The 21,734-nt window shown below is 41.5% G+C and overlaps 2 protein-coding genes across 2 annotated transcripts; one reads left to right on the top strand and one right to left on the bottom strand.

Moving 5' to 3' along the window:
* Positions 1-2,912: 2,912 nt before the first annotated feature.
* dldh (dihydrolipoamide dehydrogenase) lies at positions 2,913-10,411 on the bottom strand. The gene is made up of 12 exons (XM_011609599.2): positions 9,953-10,411; positions 9,550-9,846; positions 8,798-8,858; positions 7,914-8,171; positions 6,552-6,612; positions 6,300-6,430; positions 6,027-6,196; positions 5,717-5,933; positions 5,453-5,626; positions 4,616-5,345; positions 4,245-4,518; positions 2,913-4,153 (listed from the first exon to the last, which is right to left on the bottom strand). The coding sequence occupies exons 1-12, from the start codon at positions 10,004-10,006 to the stop codon at positions 4,148-4,150; spliced, it is 2,433 nt and encodes an 810-aa protein (XP_011607901.1). The 5' UTR covers positions 10,007-10,411; the 3' UTR covers positions 2,913-4,147.
* Positions 10,412-15,493: 5,082 nt separating this feature from the next.
* fam120b (family with sequence similarity 120 member B) lies at positions 15,494-18,964 on the top strand. Its single transcript, XM_029846055.1, is given in 9 exon segments — positions 15,494-15,519; positions 15,815-15,948; positions 16,119-16,309; positions 16,443-16,576; positions 16,713-16,835; positions 17,013-17,107; positions 17,110-17,203; positions 17,833-17,873; positions 18,408-18,964. Coding segments are annotated over 9 exon segments (1,005 nt in total). The 3' UTR covers positions 18,575-18,964.
* The last annotated feature ends 2,770 nt before the right edge of the window (positions 18,965-21,734 follow it).

Genomic DNA, 21,734 nt, shown 5'->3' with positions numbered 1-21,734 from the left:
CTTGAGCTGCTGTGGTCACTTCGTTTGTTCAAATTCAACAATGGAGGTTGGCTGAGGGAGAAATCTCTGTTTTCCCAGAAGATTTAGCTCAAAAATCACTAGTCAGTGTTACCCCATGTGAGGGGATTTGTCCTGGTGACAAATTGAAATGCTAATAAAGGACAGATAGGAAAGAGGTGTAAAGTCAGTGAATCACCATTATCACATTGTCATGTTCGAAGATGCAAAACAGGTGAGGATCTAAGGAACCCTCCCAAGAGCCTTAAATATGACCATTTTCTATTAAATTTCTCACAAACCGAAACTCACTTTTACCAGACCTGTAAGTCTGTACTCCTTCCAGGTAGTTTTCAAAACACAACTTTAAAAGGCTACTTTAGAATATCAAAGAAAATCCAAACAGGCAAGACGTACAACATGAAGAGGCATCAAATCTGGTTCATGGGAATCAATTTACAAAATTAAACAATTGCATCTGAGTACAGGTTTTTGGTGATCGTGGTAGAAAAAAAGATATCAGAATCAATAATATAATAGGTCACAATTCTTAAACACCATTCATTTTTGCTTTCTTATATGTGAAAAGAAATTGGATAGGGACACACACACACACACACACACACACACACACACACACACACACACACACACACACCCGGCTGGTCTGCTTTTGCTCCGAATCAGTAATTTTTTGTGAGATTTTTGACTGGTGCTTCAGGTAGCACATCGTCTCGGGTGTGTGCGTGGACAAAATGTTGTCTTAAAGAGACGATATATTGACCTCCACAGACAATTATATATGTAGATTTGTGGCCACATTACATGTTTTCTTGAGTGTTATCACTCAGATTACAGTTTAGACTACTCATGCAAGAAGAAGAGACGATCCACCATGAAAACCATGTCTTATATAGTTTCTATGATGAAGTTCTGATCTCCCCCTCCGAAAAATAAAAAGAGGTGCTGCTTTACGTGCAGCATATGATGAACAGTGATGAGGGCTTTGTCTGACTATTGACACCAGAGAGATGCAGAGAGGGAGGATGTGTGGGTTCATGGCTGAAGGACAGCCTGACATCAACAAAGGGCCAGCTTTAAGCCTGTCTCCTATGATTTTCCAACTCAGCGAAAAGCTATTGTGATACTGAAAAAAGTTAAGTTAAAAGCTTAGCATGGTATGTGCTACCAACTGCCTGCTGCATGTGTAATAGAAGCAAATACTTTTTGAGCAGACGCATTTACAGTTTTTGGGAGAGGCCAGTTTCTCCAGCCTGGGTCTACAAGCATTGGCTATCTAATCATGCCTGGTAGGTTGGTAAGCGCTGAATCCAAGTCATGGTGATGTGCATCAGTGCAATTTGTTGGTCGGCTGTACTCACTGATAAACTGCTGTGACTCTACTGATTCTATATTCAGATTTGCTGCAGGAACAATGACTGCAATTGGATGTTCAGGATGAGACAAACAAACCAGAGGGCTTTTCTGAAGACTTAAGCATAGACATTGAGATGAGAGCCAATAGAGCAAAGAGACTTCAATGCTGAGTCTCTGAGTCAGTTCAGTTAAAATGAAACTTCTTCCTGTGGTCACTGACCATGTATTCTGACATGGGAACATAACACATTCAAGCACTAGGAATTTCATATCTTGTGAGGGTATGTGATTTTTCACATTACATAATATTTTAAAGCTTAAAATACATAATTGTTTTCTTTCTATCCATCCATCCATCCATCCATCCATCCATCCATCCATCCATCCATCCATCCATCCATCAGTATGTCACTCAATGATGAAACAACTTGGTTTGAGAGCTGTAAGTACCGTATGTAATATAACACTACATGTCACTTTTGATCTTTTACAAACATACCCTAAATGCTCCACCTTCTCTTTCTGTACATTTTGATGGTGTAGTCCCAGAGACCTCACACATGTATGAATATGCACTGAATGTTGTAGAATAAAACATATACATGATGTATGTGTGAATATGAATGTATTTTGAATACCGGTAATGTACTGGAAAATATGGGAAAGTACCTTTGGACCATTGTGCATGACATGACATTGTAACACTGTGGTTGAATTGAAAAAGCAGAGGGCCTTTACCATGACAACATGACAGGAGTTGTATGTTTCTACAAACCCAAACAAGTTTCTTTCATTCTTTCATCTCTCTTTAGTGAGCAGTTGGTCAGGGGCAACTCAGACTAAACCCAGACTGGTGGTTTCCCTTGATTAAAATAACCCCCCTCCCAAGTGCCAGCACACTAACACTGTGCAGAATAGCTAAACAGAAAATGACTAATATTACTATAAATGTGTCTTCACAAAGAGGTAACCATGTGCTTATTTCTCTCCCTCTCTCGCTCTCTCTCATACACACACACACACACACACACACACACACACACACACACACACACATTCACAGACACTTTAAAATTGCACATCATAGCAGCGATGTTGAAAAACAAGATCCATGTTGGATCGAGCTGCACATCACAGTATTTGTTGTAATAATCAAGCTTGTTCCTTAACCAGATATATTTTGTTCATCATTTATTGTGGAAAAATATTGCGCCCTTTTCCGGTGATAAAAATGACAAGCTCTATACACACACAACTTTTTTTCATAAATACAGAGAGGTCTCAAGTGCCTAACACATACATGCATACATACATACTTACATACATACATTATGTCAAATAAAAACAATCCAACTTAAATTATAACCTGTTTCACAAAAAAAACGGAACTTAATGAAACAAATATTACATAATTAAATTAACAGAATACATCTTTATTTAGATAACAAATAAAATACAATAACAACATGATCCTGACCAGTGGAAGGTCTGGTAATGGTGTACTTCAACTGGCTAATGGTTTAAGACTGTGAGAAGAAGGGGTGGGGGTGGGCAGTGCATACATTTGATGCCAGGTATCCCTCTTCTGTACACAAACATGAACATTTATACACATGCATGTACACACACGCCTCCATAGTGCAATGAGGTTTCGGTAGTAAAGACTAGTCATCCAGAGCTCAACAGATTTAGAAACACAATAGCTCAGACAGCATTTGTGATACTTGAGTATAGATTTGTCAAAAACTGTCAATTTAATTGCTGTGAAACTACCTAACAAAAAAAACAACAAACATCATTTAACAAGAAAACTACACATTGCTCATCTTTGTCTGATTCATCTCAATATTACTTATACTCATTATCTTTTGATGATTGTGGTGTTTTATTTTTTATTATTTGCCCTGCCCAAAACATAAGCCTATCACAATGTTCAGGGGCCAGTATGGCCCAACAAGATCCATGTTGGATCGATCTGCAGTCATCAATGAACTCAACTCTATAAACTGCTGAGAACCAGCTCAGCTAACACTGTCTCTGTCAGTGTCACAGAAGCAAAGAGGTGCAGCTGCTCTTTATTTCATCTTGTTTGGTCAGGAAAGCTCAAATGTATTTTCTTAACAATAAATACAAGGGAAGCTAATGAAGTTCGGGGACCCCCCACCTTTTTTGCTCGTCCATCCTTTACTCTGCAGCACTGCAACACTGCATTATAAAACTACAGTACATAACAGTACTAAACCAGTACTTGAAAAAGTTCTCGGTACTCCAAAGGTACTACACAGTTGATTCAATCAGTACTCCAAGGTACTAAAAAAAAATAATCCATTCTTAGCCAAGTCAATACTCCATGAGGAGAAGAGTTCATCCTGGTGCCAGCAGTGAATTTTCCAATGCTGGTTTAAACATCAAACTGGCTCTTCAGTTCTCTGACAGCACCGTTTTTGTTTGTATGGGTACTGGCACAGGTAGCTTCTGGTACACCATCCGTAGCATTGAGTCAGCATCAGACCTACATCCATTAAAAATGAAAAAGTCCAGTCTTCACCATAGTACTACTGTAGTACTAAATCCTAGCCAAGTTAGTACTGACTCTGCTATGGCTCAGTAGCACCTTGGCTCAAAGTCCGCTGGTAGATTCCAGGGAACAGCAGCAAACAGCAGAAGTAAAACCTCCTGGAGACAAGCTGAGCTCTACAGCTCAAGGCTAGTGTATCTGTGAGTGGACTGCCATCCAACAGAAGGGACCGGTCTCATCACATCTAGACCAGTATCACACCTGAAGAGAGAGCAGAGGTCAAGATTTTGGATGCTTCTACAAGGACGCTGAGGGATATTCTGAAAACATAAACCTGAATGCCTGTGCTCACCTCTGTTGCAATGATACATTCATCTTTTTGGTCCGACATGACGTAGACAGACTGGTATATTGTGTCAGTAGTACACTGGTACTTGCTGTCATTTGGACTGTTGCATTCGACATCACAGGTTGACTGGCATTTGACGTCACTGGTAGACTGGTAAGTGTCATTACATGTAGACTGGTGTTTAAGATCACTTGTTGCATGACAGTTCAAATCACAGAATGCTGAATATTTTGCTTCACTGCACCCAGCTAGCTCCTGTTTCTTTTCCGATGCATCACTTTTAGATAAAGAAGAACACAGTCAACTTTAGCTACACATTCTTTCACATGTCATGGTTTGATTCTACACTTTAAGAATATATTTGAACTATATACCTGTTTTGTCTCTTTTTGTATTCTTCCTCTGAGTCAGAATCATCCAGTGTTTCACACTTCAACTGTGGTTCATCATGTGCTTCTTTGCATGGGGACAGCTCCTCGGGCTGGAGCTCTTGGACCAAATTGTACTCCACACTAGGGTAGCGAGACTTAAATCCATTTTTTTCTGATCCATTGAGTGCACTGATTCCACTCAGGCCGCCCAATGATCCAGACAATTCCGAGTGGTAATCTGCCTTCTTATTGGTGTTCTTAATTGATGTTGTCATGATAGAGACCAGTTCCTTGTCGCCACGGAGACAGTTGTTGGTGGTTGTCAGGTTGTTCATGGTCTCATGGCTGTCACTGTGGACAGTGTCACTGTGGTGACTGGAGTTGAACTGCAGTTTGACCCGAATGTAGACGACAAGCACTGAGCAGCCAATCAGAATCACAAAAACTAGGAAGATGCCTGCGCCCACCGCCGTCCAGGGAAATCCGCTGTCATCCTCCTTATCCTCATCTTTAATATTTTTACTTTCTGGGGAAGAATATCTGCGATCTGGCCCATCAACTACTGGTTGACCCTTTGGCACGTCTGGTAAAAGGAACTGACAGTTGTGTCCACCATAACCTGGCACGCATGCACACAAGTATCGACCACCACGTTCGTGGCAGGTGGCTCCATTGTGGCAAGGGTTGTGCTGGCAGCGGGAAACAGGGGAGCTACAGTTTTCTCCAGTATATCCTGCAAAAGAACAAAACATGGGCATATATAAAAGACTGTAATAAAACCTTGTTTTATTAAGATTAACTAAAAATAATTGACTAAAATAAATTTAAGCATTGAAATACCTGGAGGACAGGTGCATATGTAGCCATTTGCTCCTTTCTGGCATGTCGCACCATTCTGACAGGGGAAGGACAGGCAAAATGCAGAAATACTGCTAATTTCCCCACAGTCTGGACCTGAAAATCCCTCAGGACATTGGCAAAGGTAGGAGTTCACCAGATCCACGCATTCTGCACCTGCATGAGGAAAACAGAAATGATTGGTCTCCAAAGAAGTTTAATACTTTGTTTAATGATAGATGCACAGGCTCATAGAGGGCAACACACCATTTAAGCACGGATTGGAGGAACAGTGGTCAATTTTCTTTTCGCAGTTGAACCCAGCATATCCCATTGGACACTGACAGAAGTAACCACCTTCAGGGTTGTCAGCACAACGTCCATCATTGAAACAGGGCCCATCTGCACAAGTGTTGGCACTCAACTCACAGTTGTTCCCATAAAAACCAGGTGGACAGATGCACTTATAGCCATTTTCATTGTCCTGTATGAAAAATAGTGTAAATAAAAGTTACATGGGCTTTTGAGCCATAAATCCTGTTGTTACAAGCCCTCCCTTGATTTAGTCAATACTCACAGAGCAGCTGCCTCCATTGCGGCAAGGATTTCCAGAGCATTCATTCACCTGGACCTCACAGCTGGCACCTGTGAATCCAGGTAGGCAGGAGCATGTGTAGCTTCCCTGGCCAGTGTTGGTACAGGTGGCTCCATTTAGACAGGGCTTATGGTGTGTGCAGTAATTCAGATCTGAAACATCAATAAGAAGCAACACAGAAAAGTTACTGATTAAATGCAAAACAAAGCAGGCAGCCTGAGCCCATGCGGTAGTAAAGCTGATGAGTAAACTAACCCTGATTGCAGAAGAGCCCACCCCATCCTTCCTGGCAGTTACACTGCCAGGGCTGTTGGCAGGTGCCATGGAGGCAGCCTGGATAACGGATACAGTCATCACAGTAACGGCCGCTGAAGCCCACACGGCACCTGGAAACAAATTTGTGAGCAAATGTTCTAAACAAAAATCAGTCAAAATCTGAGAATATATAAATGTATCAGTTGTTAAGCTGAGCAAACAATGCGGGCAAGTGATTTTTTTCAAACTTACTTGCACTCTCCAGGTTTATCACAGAAGCCATGCTCTTCATCACAGCTGGGGAGACAAATTGCTACAGGGAGGACAAAAAGGACAGGTGAGTCATAGGAAAATGTGTGTTTTTTTGCAACCTACTGCTGTTCTGGATGGTGCCCCATAATTCTTATTGGTTAGTCTGTCAGCTCACTGGCCTGCCTTTTCAATGTATTTAACTGCCAAATATCTTCTTGCAGTCTCATTAGTTTGATGCCAAATAAAGAATGGAATAAGTAAAATTATTTTAGAAAGCTGCCAAAGAAAAGATTGATTAAGATAAAGCAAATCTATTCTGTCCCCTGGCTGCAAGTGTTAGTGAATGCCTTATTTGCAGATGTACAATTTTGTGACTTAAGGGGATAAAACAAATCAACCATCCTACTTCTTCAATATGTTTTTTGTGGAATACAAAAAAGATTCCGCACAAAGCCTTCTTTCTTGTCCTGACTGTGGGTCAGAAGTCCTTTTTCTCACCCTTGAACTTTTTCCTCACCCCTCCCCCTCCTATTTCTCTTTCATTTCTTCTCCATCAACCTATGCCATCTTCCTCTACTCTGTGTTCTTCTTTTTCCTCCTCCAGTCCTCACAGCTCTCCTCACCCCTGTCCCCTCCTCCTCCTGCTTCTACCCAGGGCCAGCTGGTCTGTGTGGAACTAACCACCAGACAGCTGCTCCATTGTCTCTTCTCACAGAGCAGCTGCCCCCTCCACAACAATACACAACCTCACTTGGCCAATCAACAGCCACAGTGGCAACAATACAGGACCCCCACTTGGCCAATCGGGGAGGAGGAGGTTTGGGGCGAGGAGGCCCCAGTGGTCTAATGGAAGGCACGCGGCGTGTGAATTACTGAGGAGCCAGTGCGGCTCATTAGAACGGAGGCCTCTGGTGCAACGGGATAACTAACTGATGCCTGTTGCACATGGGCCCCCCATTAAGAGGTGAAAACTGTCTCTACACGATAAAATTGTAATTAATAACTTTGCAGAAAGGTTATGCTTCATCTGTAGACTCCTGTCAGCCAAATGTTTTGCTGTTAATGATTCACCTGTACGTCCTCCTAATTCACACATTATCATTGGTTGGGTCAGGCTGTATTGTGGGCTCGGGAGATCCAAGTAAAAATCATCACTTGTGGATGTGGGAGTATGCCTCACTTTCATCGACACTGTATTACCAGTAGCTGTCAGTGTATTTAAATATTAACCAATTTAATCCCAACAAGGCTCCCAACACAGTCTTTTGTTGAACCATTTTAAAAACACTTTTTATGGCATGTCTTCATATTGCTCAATTCTGCCTGAATGATAGGTATGGGTTGTATACTGAGCCCACTTACGTTCAGTGCAGTACTGTCCCTTCCAGCCAGAGTTGCATATGATCTCCCCACGCTCACCACACGTGAAGTGCCCAAAAGCATCATCGCGGGGTCTGCAGAAAACAGAGCAGCCATCGCCATAGTAGTACTCATCGCAGAGAAAGCGGTAGGAGTAGCGTAGCTCAGTTCTTCCAGATGTTTGCATGTCTTTTGACCACTCATCTCCCACAGCAAGATGACGCTGAGTGGTGATCCTGCTGATCAGACGATCGGCATTTTCTACACAAATTCAATGAATGCAATTTTTGTTAGTCTTAACAGATTACATTTGGACACAGGCTTTAGATTGTTGTGACATTATGTCTTCTTTACACAGAAATGTGTACAAAGGCACACTGTTTCAAAATTGTTTCATTTCGGAAAGTAAATTTTAAGGTTACCCGTCTGACCATACACATACACAAAAAGAGGTAAGTTGATTCTTGATATCGCAAAGACATTATCAGCACAACCAACAGAGAAATGTCCTCATGGTCGGGTAGTTATCATTAGTGCTGTGATAGGAGCAGGATGTAAAGATAACAGCAGCAAATATTAGTGAGCTTTAACTGGCAGTGACAAGCCACATATATCATGGTAGGCCTTTTATCTAAATGGTGATAACAGGCCTCTGGTGACAATAATGGTTTAGACTAACACTTGTCTTTAAAATATACTATTTGTCATCAAATAAATGGTTCTCAGCACATTAATATGTCCGATTTATATGATTGAAATGTGTAAACAAATAGGCGTACGTTAAGAACAAGCCAGGGAGTGCTTCAAAATCATATACAGTCATGCAAATGTCACCCTTGGTCATCTGGTCTGTCTTTCAATGTTACAAGTGTGTGGCTGCCACCCACCTGTTGTCAGATCATCCAGGGAGTCAGTGTGCAGAGCTTCTATGATCAGTGAAAACGTCCCCTGAGGAAAGACAGAGGTCGATGTCAACAGCTGCTCAGCCTGAAGGTCTCCCTCCCTCCCTCCCTCTATATGACAGGTTCGCCCTATAAACTTCACAGCGTTATTCCTATGTTGATTAGGGGCCTAATAAGAGCTGCCTGCTCCCCTTTCACACCCCTGCTACTATCACACTCCGACACTGCCGTAAAACCAAACGAGGCGGAATTTCACGCTGCGCTGCCAATGATGTGCCAACTCAGAGGATGTTAAATTTCCCACCACGCCTGGTCGGGGCAGAGAAGAGTTTGGCAAAAAAAAACAAAAAAAAACCCCCACACACACACACACACACGCACGCACACACATACCCTCCTCCCCTCCGCATTTAATCCTACCAAAGAGCACTGAAGTACTACAATAGCCCCTCTCACACACTGCTGACAAAGACCCTCACAAGTGTTGAGTAAGGGAGCATCTGTTGCGTTTTGCACCCCTCAAAGACGATAATAACTTCACAGTCTACCCGTGGTTTGAATTATTTCTCAAACATGCGGCACCAGTGATAACAGAGCGCACGGTGCAGTTATTGCGACAAACGCATAAAATAAACGCGTCTCAAATCATTAACTTATAGAAAAAGTTGGAACGCTCCCTTGGAGGCTACGGTGGTCTAATGCGCCTTTCTCATTTACGGATGTCTATTATCACTCACCGGCCATGTGAAGCCGAATTGGAAGCGCACTGGGTTGGTGAAGCTGTCCGCGTTGGTCTCTGGTACCTGGAAGGAATTTGAACCGAGGACGGGAGTCACTGCTCCGCCGTACGTGCAAGGAGGTTCGGGGGAGACATTCGCCTGATAGTGCTTCAGACAAATCCGAAAGAAAGTTTTGCACTCGCAGTGCTGGTGTGGATGAGCGGCCCCTCCAGGGCAGCAGTTGACATTCCCGTTTACCCCCTTTTTATTGAGAAACTCCTGCAGTTTCAGCTCAAACACTCCAGAACACAAAACCTGTAATAGAAATAATCAGTATAATTGGGTTATATGTAAGCATACTTACGGCCACAAAATATCACACCCATTTAATATCAACGCATGTGCGTGTTTTGATAATTACCTGACAGGTGAGTACAGACAGAGTAATAACCAGGAGCAGAGGCAGGCGTCCCATTGTGTTGACAGCCCTTCGACAAGCAATGAAAGCTCCACAGTCCGTGTCGCTCGGCTCAAACAAACATGGAGAAAGTTCCTAAAAAGCTGTCCGTTGCGCCAGACAAAATAAGCTTTGACGCGCAGGAGGAGGTAAGGCAAAGTTAAACGCTTCCTCTGATGCGTGAGTCTTCTACCCTTCTAGTTCACCATAGAAAAAAAGTTTTACGATGTAATGTAATCCTCAGAAGAAGGATCCCTTTGGGGAAGTATGAAATCCTCGCGAGAAATGTGGATGTAACAGAGTTAATTCCAGTCTGTCGTTGCAGAAGACATAGGCTTGTTTTCCCACTTGTATTATAATGAGATGCTGATCCTATGTATCCGCGGTTCTATGACTATCTGGGTAAAACTGTGCGTGCGTCTGATGGGTCCCCTGCCCTGCACAGGGTTTTATACGGAGTCAGCAGCGAAGGGTAATAAGATGCAAATGAGCCCCCTGCTCCTCTCCTTCCCCTCCCTGCACCACCACAAGTCCGCCCCGGCACCATCACAAAGAAAGAGAAGCCCACCCCCCTCTTTCAAAGGGACAGACCAAATGGCTAGTGAGCTGCTAAATGTGCATCAATTCTTTGCTTCCCCTTATTCCTCCCACCTCCACGATTCAACACACGCTACTTTTACATTCCGGCCTTTTTTTAAAGACTGCGTGAAACCCACCTCAAGTGATTTTGCGTATCTGCGCAGCAGCCTGTGGGACATCGGCCCGCATGTCCAGACGGAAGCCATCCGTCCCAACTTCGCTGCAAAAACCATCTGCTTTCCCACATTCCTGTGGTTTTACCGCGCATTCACACTACCCTCTAACAGATCGATCTTTATTTCTGGGCTTTATGTCTTCATACCACACAACTCCAGGTCTCCTTCCACACCAGCGTTTCATGTATATTATATTATATTGACATATGATGACATTCCCACACTCGCACAAGTAGTCGCACAGTATCCTTGTAAATTGTACACTAATGCGAATGACACGGCTTCATATGACTTTTTGCACATAGGTTTACAGTTTAGTGCTTGCCCTCTAGAAATTATTTTAATTATAAGATACGAGGATTTTATTAATGGCAAGTCAGGAGAAAGTTGTCTTTGTAAACATGAAACGTGAGGAAGGACAGACCAAAGCACGCACACCCTAGCGGCTGCTCCCATTTTTATCGCCGCACGCCTCTTTATTTTCTTTACTTGGTACAGGTTGTAAAAAAAAGACTCGGTGGTGTGTCACTCGCGTGGCTGTCATTAAAGGACTTTGAGTAGAAGGAGGGGGTTCAGGGGACGAGGAGGAGGGGAGGCATCGATAGAGTAAAGTTTTTTTGTGCTTTCAGCTGTATGGTAATTTGGCCGGCAGCACCTGCTCTCTCTCACAATACAGCACCAGAGAGAGAGAGAAACAGAGAGAGTATTGATTACGTATAACTTTACAAAACGTTGGTTAAAAAATCTCTTCAATGCCTAAATTGTTTTCACACAAGGTAAATATCTTCCATATGTCCGTACGTTATTGTGAGACCGCCCGATTCTCCGAAATAGTACGGGAACACTGAGCTCACTGCGCACCCAGTTGACCCACTGTCTAATTTGCATATGTGTGTATATCCGCATAAAAATGCGGGGGGAAAATTGCACTTGTTGGCAGGATGTCATTATGAGGTTATTTGTCGCTGCTAGGTAACTTAACGATGCTGGTGCGCAATGAGTTGTTTTATTCAACCCAAACCCGAGGCATTGTCCTGCGCCCCTTTGTGATGGCGCTCCTGACTCTTTCATGCCAGTTGAAGTTATGATGTTATCGATGTGGGCTGTGTTTGCAAAATGAAAATGAAAAGCTGTGAAACGGCTGCTCGGGGTTACTTAATACTGACATTGTTGGAACATGTGAAGCCTGTCCTAATTAACAATCCAAGGTTGAAACAGCTTAAGCAAGTACATTGTTTTTGTTCTCCACTTTTCCCCGAGAATTCCAAAACTTCGAAAAGTGACCCCACCATCAATCTCCACGGAGAACGTGTCAACACAAACTCGTGTGTGTTCAACGTGTACATCCTTGCACAAGTTTGATGACCCCCGCCTGTAATTCCTTTGGGTCACCATACAGATAAATGAAAACCCTATGTTTAATGCGATGGCGTGTCCATGGAGTGTTCTTTACACCCTTTCAGGGTGATTGAGGGGCCTTTAACCTTCAACTTTAACACTATTATCCTTGCCTGCCAAAGTCTTTCCAGATGCCCGTATGTGTGTTTAGCCAGTGGACGCTGCACCGAGTTGCTCATTTCATTTAACCTGTTGATTTCAGCCCCTTTCTCAATGGCATACAATGCTCCTATGTGGCACGGCGTAAAATCCTTCTCTTGAAAGCCCTTTATTTACACTCATCCCGACTTTCAGAGGTCCCTGGGCTCTTTCTCTCCCTCTCTGTAATAGGCCAATATACCATCAGTCATTCATCACCATGACGTGGCACGCATTTTCCGATTACGCTAGCAAAGCGTGACTGAAAGGCAGCATGGTGAGATCGAAAGTGACGCCTCTCCTTCCTTCACTAAGAGGAACCCAAACATAACTTATGCTAGGGGATTCTCTAATTAAGGAAGCATCTGAGACATGAGGCTCCTCCCTCTTGGTCACTGCACGTATGTGTGCGCGCGCGCTCGTGTGAGGTTTTAAAATTGTTTAACTTGAGGTCGATTGTTTAACTGAAGTGCTCTTCTGTTGTCTGCGCGTGTACATGTGCGCGTGTGGTCCCCACGCACTTCTGTTTATGAGAGAGATTAAGAGCTCTGTGTGCGTGTGTGTGTGTGTCTGTGTGTGCGTGTGTGAGAGAGAGCAAGAGAGCAGGAGCTCTGTGACACGCAGAGGGACAACAAAGGAAGAGATCTCGCGCCCCGCCGCCCATTCATCTCTTTCTCTCGTGAAGTAATTCCCATTGATTCTTATTGAACGGCGAATCGCGAGGCCCTCGGGGGAGAATCAGTGTGATTTGTGAAGGGTCGCGAGGACAGGACACGCCCCTTCTCGAGTCTCGGCCATCTGCTCACCAAACGCCACAACACCAACCAACTACCAAATGGCCCCTCTCATCTCTAGCCTTCTGTACAACTCTTAATTTATCATTTTATATCGCTATCTTCTTTGTTACCACTCAATAGATCTATTGTTCTACCTCAGTCTCATCTTCCTCTCCCTCCTCCTCCTTTTGCTCTCCCCTCATCCTTTGATTGCAGGACAAATGCTTTTGTAGGTGAAGCTACTATAGTTGAAAAGCTGCTATAGTTGCTTGTTGGATTCTGGCCCAAATCACAGTAAAGGCATCCAATGAGTATGAGGTGACCATATGTTCTATATATCTGTGTGTGTATGTGTGTGCGTGCCAGAATGGATGGATCACACCGGTATATATATATATATATATGTGTGTGTATGTGTGTGTGTGTGTGTGCGCATAGAAGGCAGATATTATTTCTGCATATTTTGTTTCACTCTTAACTTTGTGTTTACTCTACACAATGACTTTATATGAATATATAATGACACGAGACAGACATATAGTCCTGATTAATGAATTATTTTGATAAACTTTGGGGGTTTTGTATTTTGAAATGTTTTATTTTGTTTTGTTTTTTAGGAGCACTTGATGATAAAAACCTTTACTTTTTCTGTACAGGGTCTGCTTTTGAATATAATTTATTTATACTGTAGACACTAAATTGTCATAGAAATTTGCCTTATCTTAAAATTTAAGGTTTTAAGTATATTAGATTTATAACAGAAAAAAAGTCCCCTTCACTTTGGACAAATTGCACACTCCTTGCTCCCTGAGATCCCTGCCCTGTCCCCCCAGGGGTCTTTAGTTTGAGAACCTGTGGCCTCCAGCATCAGGATTAGCCAGGCCAGCTGCCCAGAGAGACCCTGGGCCCTGGATGCTGACACAAGACCTGACCCCATGGTGGCTACTATCAGGGACACAGAAGGGATTTGGACAGCACTGTGCGTGTGTCTGTGTCTGTGTGTGTATTGTTCATTCAGTAGGGGACAACTGTTGAGCCAGTACAGATTTGTGCAGCGGTGTTCTTTGTGTGCGTGCCTGTATGGTCAATTCTTTCTGGGGGTTAACTGTTGATCCAGTACAAATGGGAGGTGTTGGGGGTAGGGTTGAGGGCAGTTGTTTGCTCCTGGAACATCTGCCTCTATTTCTCGTGAGTCAAGCTTTGGTCAGAAGGGGGAAGACAAAAGTGGGAAGGAAATAAAAGGGGAGGAGATCAAAAACTAGAAGGAAGAACTAGTGTAAAAAGAGGAAGAATTAAAAGGATTCATGAATGGTCAAAGAACCAATACAAAATTTGTCAAAAAGGGATGCTGTAACTATAAAGCTATTTCTCGCAATAAGACAAATCTTCTACTTTGAACTGAAAAAAAATTAGCTTGGTCCTTATAATCAAACTTACTTCAAACACATTATATATATGCTTTGCTGAAGCAGCATTTGTGTTTATCCCTCTTCTGCATTAACATACAACCATAAGGACATGTTATCTTCTAATGTTAACAACTTCTTGCCCCCATTTTTATCCCCTATTCCTGATCAACACACTGTGCCTGTGCTGTTCAGCTGTGGCAACATCCTTGTGCTCTGATTCTTTATTGTAGTTTTAATTAGTCCAATGATCTGAATCCTGAGCATGTCTTTTAAGAAAATGTAATTAGATAGAGCTCATAGGGACCTTTATTTTCACATGTCAGCAGTCTTTTCCCCTGCTGTGGTTGCCACCCAAGAGAACCATGAACATGGCATTTAAAAAAAATCCAAAAAAAAAAATCATTTTTTTGGTATTTATTGGGTATTTAAGATCGATATCTGTGGTCACAACTATCCAATGAAATCAAAGGAGAGTGCTCTACACAACACAATTGTTCCTTGCATCAAAGATCAGTTGACTAGAGGGTATATATTGTTCACCCTGTTTTCAGAGCATCTGGTTGTAGAATGACAGATACTGACAGCTGGACTGACATACAGCATATGCTCCTTCCTTTATATCTGCACTATTCAGACAATAAACTAAGAGAGACAGGGGGCCTTTGTCCTAAGAAGGTAGATGTAATAGCTCATGACTTTAGAAATGAACGGCCATTCTCCAAGAGAGCCTGGAGAGCAATTAGGTGGCCTCTGATAGCAGCCTGCAGAGCCATAATGGGAGGGGGGAGCCCACATAAACAAAATAGATTTCGTTGAATCTGCGTCATTAAAACTTTCAGGACTGTGTCATCTTAATTATGAATGAATGCGTGCAAGTGTATTTAATCAAATATTGGAGTTCCCACCTTGTTGGTGTGTGTGTGTGTGTGGGGGGGGGGGGGGGGGGGGGGGGGGGTAATTCATAGGCAGCTCGATATTACTTTTGCTGCTGTTCGAGCGCCGCGCATGTGTGCTCCTTTTCGCAACGTGATGACGTTCCACGCGGAAGACAGGAAGTAAACAAAACGCTGCTGTGTGTCTGGCTACTGCTAATTCATACCGCGATTGAAAGTAAGCTATTGGCATTTGGAGCAAATTTATAAACCAACCTTTTAAAATGTGTAGATGTAGGCAAATCCACAGCATCAGAATCAATAATTTGACCTCATTTATGACTTCAAATACGCCATATTATAAACAAGTTTTTTTTTAAACTTTTATCTGTTTAGTTGGCACGATTTGATTTTAAGCTCGATTTGATTTTCTTAAATTAATTTAATTCCGAACCGCATATCAATTTCTTTGCTGCAGAAATGGGAGTAAGAGGGCTTCAGGCCTTTATGGAGCGCTGCTGTCCAGAAGCCTGCGAGGTCGTGAACTTGAGAGAAGTGACCAATCAATATATATTGAAAACCAAGATTACACAACATCCTCTCACAATACCAGTTGAGTTTATTTTAATGTCAAAATTGTAGGAATGGTGTGAATCCTAATTCATTTTTATAATGTAATAACATTTATGTACAATTTTCCATCATATTAAGTGTTACTGAGAGTTGTTGTCATTGGAGATTAGTCTATTTTGTAGTCTACTTTTTATTTCATTCAACTCTAGAGTCTACGATTGTTGTGGATGGTATGGCCTGCCTTCGACACTGGTACACCAGCAAAGACTGGTTGTGTGGGGGACAATGGAAAGAATACATGGATGTGCTGAAGAGCTGGGTGGAGACCTTCACCACAGCTGGCATCAGACTTGTGTTCTTCTTTGATGGGGTGGTGAAGGAGCAAAAGAGGCCAGAGTGGGTGAGAAGAACTTGTTTTTATTCTATGATTCTTATTCTCCTTATTATTTCATATATAATTGCAAGATAATCAACTCTGTGTGAGTTTACACCTATTTTCACCTCCTGTGTACATTATCCCTATCTGTCCACAGGTGAAGAGGAGGCGCAAAGTGAATGCAGAGGTTTCTAAAATATTTCATTTTGTTACGAAACACAAGAAGCAGCCTGTTAGGGACCTCTTTTGTCTTCCCTTTGGTCTGGCAACATTTACATGTTTTGCTCTCAGGTCAGCCTTTATTTCATGAAAATCTCACTCTTGACCACTCCTAACTGAAGATTGTGATAGCAAATTTTTAATAATGTGAAAACCTTACTTTCAGTTTCAGCTGATTTTGGCGGTATTTTTGCCTTCTCATATACAGAACACTGGGTCAGGAAGTATTTTGCACATTGCAGGAGGCTGATTATGAAATTGCCAGTTATGCTTGTCAGCATGGCAGCATGGGCATTCTGGGTCAGGATTCAGATTTCCTCATATATGACAGGTTAGTTTTAGCAAATGAAATATTACATTATTTAGTTACATTTTGATGGAATGCATTAGAAGTGTTGACTATTGCCAGAATGAACTATTATTAGATGGCAGAAAATTGTGTTATCGATAAACCATAGAAAATGTCCTTTAAGTCATTTAATTTTGATTATGGTTTTGTTTTTGAAAGTGCCCCCTACTTTTCTGTGGAGAAGCTGAGGATAGACAGCCTTACCACAGTCCTCTACAATCGCCATAGGCTCTGCCAAAGCCTAGCATTGGTAGTTACAAACTGCCCCTGCTGGCCTGTCTCCTTGGTAATGATGTGGTTTCAGAGGAGAAGATGTATCATATCAGGAATGATGCTTTGGCAACATACAGGTGGTTAATTGTTTGCATATAATCAGTAGTTTTTTAATCATTTTATATTTGACTTACTACATGTGCATGCTCTCCTTGTGAACTACTATTTAGCAATGTGATAAAGAATACAATTTAATGGAATACTAAAAGATCTATTATTTCCCAGGCTAAACAGTCCTTCAGCACAAACTGTTGCTCCACGAGATCAAATGGTATTGGCAGTTTCACATCTTGTGAGCTCTGTTTGGGAGGGAAAGAGGGGCGAGTCTGGATTGATCCCACAGTGTCTGAATCTGTCAGGGTCTCAGAGAGAGATACTACAGCGAGTACTTGACTTATACTTACTGCCTGCACAGCGGTGTGACATCCTTACACCGTCATCTGACCCTGACTTTGAAAAACACATTAGTGCAGAAGTATTAAAGGTACTCTCTCTGCCTCATTTAAGAGTGTGTGATGTTAAATTAAAATCAAGTTTGAATTATATATTCTGCTTGTCCACAGGCCTGTAGAGAAAAGCATGTGGTAGCGGAGGGTTTCATGGTTTACGGGGTGATTTGGGAGGGAGTGATTGAATATAACAACACTCTGGAGGATGAAAATGACCCTGAATTGTTACCTCTGGCTGTCCTTTATAAACTCTGCAGACAACTCATCTATGGGCTTCTTTTGTTGAACAGAGAAGATGGTAGGACATCAAATTTATTGAATGGGTCACTCGTACACATAAACATATATATAAACAGTTTTTTTTCACACAGCAGGCACACTGATCTCATTTTTAAAATGTTAGCAAGACCTGATTGTTCTTGTAGGTTTTCCAAAAGTTTATTTTCAGAAATTTTCACTGATATTTGGAGCATTATTATTACATACATTTTGTATGTTGTTCAAAAAAGGGAAAATGTTAGCAATTTGTGTCCGCTACATATTTAAGTTAACCTACACTAAGCCATCTTGTAAGCCATCTTACAAAAGTTGCAGCTTCACTGGACCAAGATATTTGCCTTTTGATCACCAACTACAGTGTAATGGAAGGAATTTATCCCAGAATACTCTATAAAGAAAACAGACTCTTTTAGTTATAGGTTGTGCTCAGTTATTAACAATTTAGTAAAATGTGGCTTCGGACAAAGGTACAACTGTGCCTAGACATTCATTATACAAGGTAGGATTCATTGTCAGATAAGTTATACATATTCTTTGTCTCTTTTTGTTGTAGACATCTGTTCTGACCTCCCAGCTGTCCGGGAATGGTTTGCCTACCCTGGAAATTCGCTGCTAGAACCTGACATGGTCCATCCTATCCCACGCACCTTACCATGTACCATACCTGCTGCTTTCTTAACTATTTTCTGTATTGTTTGTCTCTCATATAACTTTAATTAAAATGGTCTGGCTGATTTTAAAGTACAATTTAAAGTCATATAAATTTCCATTACTTTCTCCCTTCCACAGAAGGTGAGAAACCAAGCCTAGACCTATTGTGGTTTGCTACCAGGCCTGAAGTTGCTGCTCCTCGGCTGACCACTTTTCTTTCGATTTTTGATTGTCCTGAGTATTCTGAGCTGTATGGAAACATTGAAGATTCTCTGCTGGCTGCTCTCTGTCTGCTAACTTACATTGTCCTCCAGGTAAATTTTAATAATGTACTTTGTTTCTTTGGTTGTTTTGAGTATTCGAAGTACACAGGAAAATAGCAAGGGGAGAATGTGTTAAGGTGTTGGCTTACCCTTCAGTAAATACATAATGTTGTGAAATAAAACATTCAAGCAACGAAATCTAATCAGATGTGGACATTCTTTTCAGTGTAGCACTATATGGGTAGCAAAGCAAAAGATTTGTGTAACCTAAAAATAAAGGGGCAATCAAATAACATTTAGTAACATTTGGATTTGGAAAGTTAACCTAAATAGCATTTAGAGGCAAAACATCATTTGTTGATGGTGTGTTTTGCATTGTGAATGGCTCAATAGTAAACACTATCACTCGGAGTAGTTAGCCACACAGTGGTTTCATTGTAACTCAGCCTCTATGTCAACAGCTACTTGATTATCATTAGAGTGATTTGAATATCTTTTGAATGTTTTTTATTTTGACTATAAATCTGCCAGCACTTGTGCTGCCTGTAAAAATGTTTACACCCTCATATTAGAGAAAGAATGCTGATGTTTACATTTTTCTAACTCATTTATGAATTTGTCGCCTTCTTCCTTAATTTAACTGGAACTCCGATGCTTTCGTCGGTGATGAGTAACGCAACTAGAGTTTGCAGCTCGTATGACCTTTGGTGGCGCCCACGATGAGGAGTGAAGGGGTCAAGTTCGCTTCTTTTGAAACTCATAGACCACTGACATCTGGAGACAAATTATTTGATACTTTTTTAGTAATTACAAAAATCACAACAAACTTTAAAGTAAATGAACCACATTATTATTAACCTGCTATATCCGATACCATTATCAAGGTTGAAATTCCCTTGGAATTCTTTAATTTACACTTCCTTTCCATCCCTGTAGTCTCAAAAACAAATTTTATTTTAGGGGTTGTTGAAGCATCATTTTTTTGAGAGATGGCGATCCCTGGAACATTGTCTGGACATATTTTAACAACCTGATAAATGATTATGATAATCATATGCCAAGTTAGTTACAGAGTTACGCTTTCCTTAAAAACAAAATTGATGGGACTGTGGACCATCTCTCCAGACAGAGAAGCAGAAGAACAGACAGCTTTCCAGACTTTAGGTTTTAGGCAAACAAGCTCTGCTGTCTGTCTGCGGCCTCTTCATTGAAATGAACAAGGGGCAGCAGACAGACAGCCATGCTTGTCTGATGTCCCATTAGTGAAGTGGACAATCAAAGATGAGCAGACAGGCTGTCAGACAACAGTGGCTGTTGTCTGAAGGCTGCAGCACTCACAGCACCGTGTCACCCTTGTATTTAAATAGCTCTGTTTGTTTTGTACACACAAATGGGTAGCCTGGTCACTGCATTCAGCATTGTTGCTGAATAGTTGGACAGAGAGCAGACAAAACAAACTGACCTGCACCGAAGAAATACTGGGATGTGATTGAGTTGGGTAACTGTATATTTTCCTCTTTGTGAGTGTGTTTGTGTGTGTTTATGTTTTCAGATAAAATCATTGTCTCAAGAGGACTTGGATGCTTACCTAAGTCAAGCTGTGTGCCTGAGACTGAAATCAGCCCAGAAGCTCCAGCAGATAAAGGTCAGTCAGTAAAAGTGTAGAATAAATCAGCAAATTATCTGTGTTTATTTTATTTTATTTATTTATGTAAAAAAATATATCAACTCTATTGTATGAATCCAGTGGCAACCTGTTGAAATTTCTGCTGCAGGAAAAAACCCCAGAAGTTTACAGCACTCAGGGCAAACATAACCAACAAGAAGTTTAGAATTTTAGAAAGTTAAGGCCCCAACCGGAAGAAAAAAATTCCAGTCTGATTCCTGGGTGTACCAGCAAATCAGGGAAAATGTTTACAGCCTTAAACAAATAACCATTTCCATCTTTCAACAGGTAAAAACAGAAATTTGATGCTGTGTTTTAATAGCAAGGCCACTGCTGACGTAGCTATAACTGCTATTTGTGTAATCCAATGACATTATTTTCATTTCTTTTGGAGAAATGTTGTCTAAATGTTCCATTCCAAAAGTAAGAACAATAAGACAAATTCTTGCTGGTTGGTTATAGCTTTGCCCTTATTTAATTTAGATGTTTACTTAACATAGCTCACTAATTTGTATTCTTATCACTGCCCTGTCTCTGTATGCAGTAATTAAAGCTGGGTGTGTTTACAACTGGGAGAATAACTCTTGTAAAGATAAACCACACACAAATCAAACCGATGAATACATTCACTAAAATGAAGGCTAAACTGTTTGCCTTCTGTGTTTGATTGTTTGATGTTGCATCTTTGTATGTGTGTAGCTAAAACTCCCTTCTATGTAACTGTCATGTTAAAAATGTGTCATAAAAGATCAAATAAAATTTAATTTAAATGACAAAAAACATGTGCTTTACATTGCTGACATTCTGAGAGTTTGTTGACTTCTGGGTGATAAATAGATTGTGTGTGTGTGCGTGCATGTGTGTGTGTATGTGTATAGGAGAACAAGGGAAAGAGGGTAATTTTGTTTCAGTATATGTGTGTCCATATTACAGAGAGCCTCCAACAGCTGCCTGCCTGTCTTGATGCTTGACACATGGAGAAATTTACACCAGCACACTCCATCCCATCTTTGTCATTCTGTGCGTTCTCATGTTCTGCTGCTTTATACAGTTGATCACTTTCTCTTTCTTCATATTGTTCCTTATCTCCCTCCTTGTCTCTTTATGTGTGTATTTCTCTGCCTTGTCAGTGTTTGTATCGTCCCAGTGGTTCATTGTTTTCAAAGGTTGAAGCTGTTTGACTGCTGTGTTTCAAGCAGATGGCAGGCAGAGCCTCAGGTGTGTGTGAGTGTGTGTGTAATCACTGTTATCAGTTCTGTGTGAGGACAGCTGAGAACTGAACGGACAAACAACATTTACC

The sequence above is a fragment of the Takifugu rubripes genome, chromosome 13 (genome assembly GCF_901000725.2).
Source record: "Takifugu rubripes chromosome 13, fTakRub1.2, whole genome shotgun sequence".
NCBI lineage: Eukaryota > Metazoa > Chordata > Actinopteri > Tetraodontiformes > Tetraodontidae > Takifugu > Takifugu rubripes.
The sequence above is the reverse complement of the archived record's forward strand: the minus strand, read 5'-3'. Positions and strand labels throughout refer to the sequence as shown.